Source organism: Daphnia magna, linkage group LG3 (assembly GCF_020631705.1).
Source record: "Daphnia magna isolate NIES linkage group LG3, ASM2063170v1.1, whole genome shotgun sequence".
NCBI classification, from domain to species: Eukaryota; Metazoa; Arthropoda; class Branchiopoda; order Diplostraca; family Daphniidae; genus Daphnia; species Daphnia magna.
In genome coordinates, this window is record NC_059184.1 from 2,019,248 (window position 1) to 2,027,218 (window position 7,971).

The following is a 7,971-nucleotide window of genomic DNA, read 5'->3' on the forward strand; positions in this document are numbered from 1 at the left end:
AAACAGTTGTAAGTTTAAATTATCACTCCAAATTCCTATAGAAGATCACTTGAAATGGTAATCGTTAGATTGCATTTTTATCCCTTAAGATTTTATGTTGTTCGAGAGAAATCGTATAGAAATCACCATTTTCTAACGAAGAAGATAAGTTCATTGGCAGGCCAGCCATTCTTTAACTGTGGATATGTTAAAATCAAGCCATAACCTAACACACGAAAACGACGCAAGATATAGAACTCGAGTTCGTTTCAGAAAGGGAAGAAACGTGCGCAAAGAGAAAGATTCGAAAACTGCTGTAAGTTTATTTATGGCTTTTATCTTTAAAAAAAAAAAAAGTTTAAATTCCTTCGTAGTTGTGCAGGCCACGGAGTCGATAAGAATAAGTCTTTCTGATCTTGATTCGATGGTGTAATGTGTTTGTTTTGATCCGATCTGTGACGCCGTGTAGTGCTCATCTCCAACAACCGATCAGGGACGTCGTACAGGTGCAAAACATCGTGAAGAATTCCAATGGATTTCGTGTTTTTACAGCTGTTTCTCTCTCTCAGTGGCCATAACGCATGGAAAGGCAGATTTGGTCCGTGACCGATGAATCCGAAATCCAATCTCGCGAATGTAAATCGAAAGGCCCCCATTCCATTCCGTGTTATGGCGATGGCCTTGTATGTTTAAATGGTTTGGCTGGCAGCTTCTTTTATTTTCCACACTTTTTGTAGTTTCAAAAACCTGTTATCAGATTGAGCTTTTGTGTGTATAAGGTCGACCTCGGATCTGCCTCCGACCGCGAAAGATCCACTCAATTCCGAGAGATCGAGAAATGCGTCTTAACAGTTTTCACACATCTTTGACGCGTGATTTCCAATTCGACCAGGATATGGGAATACGAGCTGCAGAATAAAACCGATACTGCACACACCGATAACAGACCTACCCGGATTTCTCAGTTGGAGAAGTGGTAACATCCATCCAATATCGACTCCACGACTTGTGCAATATACTGTTACTACACTACAGAAGAATTTAGAGGGAGCGGGCATGACTGAGATAACTCAACGAATAAACAAATAGGTAGACGGTCGTAAGAAAAGAAACCAGGTGCTAAAATCCCATTCCTGCAGCCTGGCGCGAGAATGATGGGAGGGGTACTCCTCCCTAACATAGCGCCGGGCTCGGTCATTTGTTTTCCCCCTGAAGTGCTTCGATGCTGCCGCCCCATGTCTCTCGCGCCCATCCAAAACTCTCGCAGACGTCGTCGTCTCTCATAGACTAACATGCCAGAAAAAAAAATCAAAAGACTTGAGTGGGGAAAGAAAAAAAAAAGAAAGAGAACTAAATCGCCGGTTCGTTGTCCACGGCTGTAAAGGCTTGAGTGTCTGCTGAGTGCATAGTATACCTGAACTGGACGGACGAGGGAAAACAAAAACAAAAAAAGAAGAAGAAAACTATGCCGCCGCCCTACTCCGCCTTACTTTTTTTTTTTATATTCCCGTTTATCTACTTTATCTTCTCTCTATTCTCATATAAAATGAGTTGTGTGATATTGAGAACTTTGAAAGACTGCTCGATCGCTTCAGTCGATCATCGGCCATGAACGTCGGCGGGAGCCCGTTGATTGGCCAGTCCTCGAAAGTAAAAAGTGATTAATTGCGTCTGCTCTATTATCCACAACGATTTTTAATCAACTGGTTCGTTAGTGATTAAAAAAACGAAAACGGTCGGGAATAAGTAAATAAAAATGACGGCAATGCTGAGGAAGATGGCTACAGGTTATTCACAGCTATTCGGGTTAGTGTGGTTAGTTCTTTTGTTGCTAATTAGCTACGGTCACGCAACAGGTTTCGTCTGTCCTAATGGTGAAGAGGTCAGTTATACAAATTCATTTATTTTCTATTTTCTCCATAAATTAATCTGCTTGTTTTTTTTCCCGACAGTACGAACGGCATTTGAACGAGTTGTTGAATGACAACGACTTCATTTTCAGCGGAACGGTTGGAAATGTAACCGACGATGGGCGATTAATCCTTATCCGAATCAAATCGCTATTCAAAGGCGTATGGAAGAATCCCGATATCACTTTATTGGCCAATCAGCCGTTTGAATCGTCATCGTTGTCTTTCATCCCGCTGTCGGATACGAAAAAGGATGCCTCCCGCTGGTCGCTGCCTCAACGTTCTCATGTCGGCTGCTTTGCATACGGACCTACCGAATTGAGGCAACGGGATTCGCGGGTCTTTTTCGCCCGAGTCTACGGCTTTTCCGTCCATCTTCAAACTCATATCCAGCTGACCAAATTTATCTTGATGAAACTTCGGATTTTAACGCTGAGTAAGTGCCCCCTCCACCTATTTTTGTTTGTTTTAATTCTGTTAATTGAATATGTGTTAGAAATCGTTCTGCTTCTCTTGTTCGGCTCTCCCATTCCAAGAGTTATGTATCCTAATCACATTATGCAATCAAGAACCTGTCTAGTCACGATTCGGGGTTAAATTTGCGCCTTATTCTTGTCTCTACATGGCTCTGTTCCGTGACTGAAATTTTTCGGATCATTTTTTTATATTGGCACTCCCATTTACCGAGCTCTATCGCCACGACATCGAATAACAGCAGCGGGATTCCATTTACATGCTTTGCCAACGCCAAGATACCTGTGATTTGTTCCAGGGCTTCAATTAGCCGCGTTTCATTTGGCGGCTACATCAGACCTTATTCGTCCTCCTCAACCGCTTACTCTATGTTCATTCCTTTTTTGTAGTTTCCTTTTTACCTTGTCGTTTCTTTTCTTTATGCCAAAAAAAAATGGTTCGTGACACGTTACGGGTGGTCTTTTTTTTTCCTCAACCGCCGTTTGAACGAATTTATTTCCATTTTTGTGGGCCCCCATTTTTTGCTTTTTACACGAAGAAAAGAGGCTTTTATTTATACATCGAATGTCTCAATATATTTCACCTTACACCGCGGGGTTCTCGAATAGGGGATACGAATGAACTTAAAGTTCGAGAAATGGAATAACCCTGCCGAATAAGTGGCATTCAGCGGTATATACGTGGACGGGAATATCGTAAAAAAAGGAAGTGAAAAAAAAAAAAGGGAACGACTCGTTCTTCTTTTCTTGTCGTTCTCCCTTTGATCGCCCGCTACTTTATTATTTTTTCTAGATCTTTTTCTCTCTCTCTTTTTTTTTTGAATATCTTTTATGGCTTTTTTTCTTTTGTAACGAGGAGCGCAATACGCATTGTTTCCATGGCGCAAAGTTGGTATTTCCGCGAGTACGATTTCTCAATTCTACTGTGCCTCCAATTCTTTGGCCATTATTCTTTGTTGCGTTGTCGAACACAATCAGAGACACCTTTCTTCTATTTTATGGCGAGGATATCGCGGCAAGTACCTGGCCGAGTGACGAATATTCCTAGCCCGTCTGTATATCTCTCTCGCCACTTAAGTCGAAAATGTCGGATCGTTGGTTTGCGAACGCCTTGGCCGAGAAAACGAGGCAGAGAGTTACGGTCTCCGATCATTTTTACGACTTGCCATACGTTCTATATAGAGGCGCACACGAGTAGGAAAAAAGACTTGACAGCTCCGACATATCAGCTGCAACCTTCTCAGGTGTAAAACTGTTTTCCCAAACGTTTTTTGAACAAAAATGAGGAACGGCATTCTAATAAAAAAAAAAAAAATAAATAAATTCGTATAGAGCTCTTTTCTTTTGCCCCTAAAATTCTTGTTTATTGAAAAAGGGAATCGGTTAGTATGCTATTGTCGAATCGTGTAAGCTCCCGTCGTAATTTAAATACTTAAGCAACTGGCGGGAAGAAAATAATGCGCTCCGAACGAGAAAAGTCGCAGTGTATTTTGTTTTCTTTGCTTTTCTATCCGGCACGATATATTCAAACGGCCGCGACGGCTCGTTGCCTGTTGCGCTCACCCCACCCAGGTGCTCTTTCCGTAAATCGTGTTTTATGATCGGAATCACGGCGGATCACGGCGACTGCCACGCTGCCGTCCTCTGTCAGTAAATACACAAATGCGGTCACAACACGTACCGGTTCGTGTATATTTCGGGCGTATGTTTTCCAGCAGGCCATGCAGCATGGCGAGGAGGAATCCTTTTGAGACGGGAAAAAGAATCCGAAGAAGCCAATAAAATAGGAGAGAACCAGAGAACCTGAATAAATAAATAAATTCCAGTATCCGACACCTTTGCCAGGCTGAAAGTAATTAAAAATTGAGCCTGCGGCCGTTTGAATAACGAGTAAAGAACCATTTGACCTCTCAGCGACTGTTCATTTTCCCTTCAAAAAAAAAAAAATCTTGTTTGCTTCACCATTTCCTTGATAAAAATAGCCTCATGTCACAATTTTGTTTATACTATAACCTAGTCTGACTAGTTTGTGGGAAATTGTCGTCCTTCTTTTTTGTTAAATTTATTTTCAAATAAATATGCATTCTTGGGTTTGCCGGCTGATCGTGCCTTTGAAAAAATATATCCAGGTTCCGACGATCCCAATCAGGTCTTCTATTCATTCCGGTGCTATTTTGCTATTGAGCTGGAGAGATCGTAATCAAAATCCACCGTCGAAAAGACCCAAACCAGCCGACTATTGTTGGTGATTGTTTTTCTTCTTATAACGGATGAAGGTTGAACTTATTCATCCGAGTGATCGACTGGAGTGCGCCGTTCACAATTTTATCGCCTACCAGCATCGAACGTGGCCGTTTTGACAACACACAACCCCAAAATGCGTGTCTGTAGTGTTGTTGTTTTCATTTCTCGCCTTGTTGTGCCTCTCAAATTCGATTGGGACTTTTCAAGCAACCGGAGTTGTTTTTGCTGCGGGTTTTATTTTATCCCAACCGACAAAATATCCTGCCAAGCAGCTGATCGTCCGTGACGATGATTTCCATGATGACAGGCATCACCTGTCGACTTGGCACTGATGGCTCAGTTGAAGCTTATACAGAAGAGGCGAATTTTGGCTTTACCCCCCTTGTTTGTAATACGTTTTGGCAACTTGACAAATGTCTCGTTTTACCGCTGTCACCAAGAATTTGTTACCAACTCAATGCAAGCATGTAATTCTATTGCTCATTGTATCCCAGTCAAGGGAATTAAGTCTCGATTAATCAGCTACTTTTATTCAAGATTCTACCCAAAAATCGTGAAAAAAAAAATAGCCTTTTTAATATCGTAGAAGCAACAAAGTCCCGACTCGACTGACAACAAACAATAAACCCATATCGGGCCACGAAATCATTCAACCACCCGTCGCTGTTTCCCTCAGTTCGTTCTTCAAAAAAAAAGGTTTTTATCGGAGATCATTTCTCTCACGCAGAGCGAAAAGTTTTTTCTTTTTATTCCTTTTCAATCAACGAGCTCCATCGGGACTCATTAGTCTCAACGAGGGGTTGCGTCTTCACTATCGAAAAGAGCCGCCTGTACAATCGAAAAGGCTCGTACATAACACGCTGGCCAAGACGAACTAGTCCTCTGTTGTTTTTCTTCTCGATTCTAAACGGCTTCGTCAGTGAGTGTCAGGGAATTTAATGAAGGACGGAGGCTCTTTTCTTTTTCCCACGTGTGAGATAGAACAATGTGCTTACGCATGGCGTCACAAAACATTGGCCCCAACAAGAAATTTCCGTTTTACTATAAGCCTCTTTTCTTCCTGCTTCTCATCGTAAAGGGTGGAGTTTTTCTTTTTTTTTTATCTCTCTCTTACCACGGCTGTTTTTAAAAAGCCTTCGTCTTTCTATGCCTTTCCAAACTGACATTTCTTTTGTGATTGAATCGCTTCATTCATGTGTCTCATTAACCTGTCGATAGGTCTCTATTAAGAAAAGTGCTATCGACAAAGCCAAGGCTACCTTGAATCAAAGTACCTTAGTCTACTTATTCTTCTTCAGACTGAATTGATGTGAACACCTTCTACGGCATTGGGTCTCCTATAGTTTTGTTAGCTATTTCCTCCGAGGGGGAAAAAAAAGTCACGTTCAATCGCTTTCTTTTTACAACCTGAACGTTTTGGGATATGGGCGATTTCATTTTTGGTAGTGGTGTCATAAACATCTTTTTTTTTACAACCGGAATTTTTCATATTTTTTTTTTTACACGAAAACGGACCATCCTTGTTCTCGATCAATGGTAATCAGGTCCTAAGATGTGATGGGACGCCCTGAACAATCAGGGCAAATCATCATCCCCCCTCCAATATTACATCCTTGATCAATCATCTAAAAAAAAAATGTGTTATTTTTTAAAGAGGTAAGAGCCGTAGGAAAGAGAGACCAAAAAAAGAAAAAGAAAAACCTTTGAATTTCTTGCATGGTGGTACTACACACCCAAAGCAAAACCCCAATGGCCAACACAACTTAACAGGGGGTGGGACACTCTATTTTCTTTTTTTCCTAGTCAGAAAGAAAAGAAAAAACACAAAAAATTTTCTTTTTCCCTGTTTCTCTCCCTGCCTTGTGTGTCCATGTGATTCTTCATAGCACCCAAGGCAAAACCACTGATTTACCGAGTATTGGGCATCGATCATTCGGCATTCCGAGGGAAGGCGGGAGCGACGTTAAATGTGAACAGAATGCCTCGGCATTGCCTAGTTGGAATGTGGCAGATAAAAACAAACGAGTCTAGTAATATGCGGTGCTGACGTGAACCAATAAAACTAACAGCCCGTTTTTACAGCTGTGAATATAACCTGTAACTGCAATTCGACCGTCTATCTAAATTTTAATGTAAATTTCACAACGAGTAGCTGTCGACCATTTGGCAACTGGCAGCGGTGGGCCGGTGGGTGTCTCTGACGAAATATGATGAATTGGCAATACCGCAAGACAACACGCGACGAGATACTTAAGAAACGATTAGTTATTGTTAATTTGGCCTCGTGAAATGATGTATTGGCAACATTCGAATCGTCATCGATCAGATGTGTGTTTGACAATCTGCACTGGTGTTTGAGATGAATTAATTGAATAAAAAAAACCTACACGACTGTGTCTCGTTTTCTTTTGGAAAAGAAACTTGTTGATCTGTTATCACATGGGAAAGGTGTGATTCCATGTCCGTCGTTCGTTAGTGAGTCAACGTCCAACAGACTGGATTGATTCCAGGGAAACAAGAACTGCCGTCGAACATCCCAAATCTGGCGATCTCGAGACACCACCGAATGGTAAGTGGCCAATCTGGTTTTCAATTCTTTCTGTTGTACAGACGTAAATGTAATGGCGACCCGCGTGGCCGACATCTTTGTTTCTCGTTTTGCTACCGTCTGTGCTTATTTTTTCCCCCCGATTTGGCCACACAGTTAACTGAGAATTGGGCATTCGACCAAAAATGCAGCGTAGACGAAACGTTGTACGATCTTACCGTGTTACACACCAAAGTCTTAATCTAACATAAAATCAGGGAGGTTTTTTTTGTTGTTGATCAGATGACCCCGTTCCCTCGGCTTTTTCTCTCTCGTTGGTCAACTGGAGAAATCCATAGAGAAAAAAAAAAAAAAGAAACTTTTAAATAAACAATGGAGGTTGTGACTTCGTGAGTTATAACGTGCCCTTTGCTTTAGAGAAATGGAGTACGATCTTAGAGATGACGACTAAGACGGTATAGAAGTGACGTGAAATTATTGTTAAGCTTTCAGCATCCACTCCCTCAGTATTTTTTTTTTGTTTCTTTTTGGAACAAAAAAAAATTTTTTTTTAGAACTTTTTTCAACTATTCGTCTCTTTCCCCTACTTGGTCTAATGACGGGCTCCACTGAATAAGTCTCTCAGAGAGAAAGAAGGAAACACGTCACCCATTTGTCTGTTTGTGAGATTGGTGGAGCTGTTGGTTCTTTGCCAGACTAATTCCTTGACGAGATGAGGAGGTAAAAGAGAGCGGGATGCCTCAACGTGCCAGGGAAACAAGAAGAAGAAAAGGGGTGAAGGCTTGTCAGGAAGTTTTATGATTCTTTTTTTGACTTG

The 7,971-nt window shown here is 41.5% G+C and overlaps 1 protein-coding gene across 1 annotated transcript; it reads left to right on the plus strand.

Annotated features, from left to right (window-relative positions):
- The first annotated feature begins 107 nt into the window (after positions 1–107).
- On the plus strand, positions 108–6,997 carry LOC116919469. The gene is made up of 5 exons (XM_032925468.2): positions 108–295; positions 354–485; positions 549–1,861; positions 1,932–2,325; positions 6,759–6,997. The coding sequence occupies exons 3-5, from the start codon at positions 1,736–1,738 to the stop codon at positions 6,815–6,817; spliced, it is 579 nt and encodes a 192-aa protein (XP_032781359.2). The 5' UTR covers positions 108–295; positions 354–485; positions 549–1,735; the 3' UTR covers positions 6,818–6,997.
- The last annotated feature ends 974 nt before the right edge of the window (positions 6,998–7,971 follow it).

Excerpts from the sequence above, each read along its gene's own strand:
- LOC116919469 (XM_032925468.2), top strand. The coding sequence starts at position 1,736 with ATGACGGCAATGCTGAGGAAGATGGCTACAGGTTATTCACAGCTATTC. Across the intron at positions 1,862-1,931 it reads TCTGTCCTAATGGTGAAGAG|TACGAACGGCATTTGAACGA; the intron begins GTCAGTTATACA and ends TTTTCCCGACAG. Across the intron at positions 2,326-6,758 it reads ACTTCGGATTTTAACGCTGA|CTGTCGACCATTTGGCAACT; the intron begins GTAAGTGCCCCC and ends CACAACGAGTAG.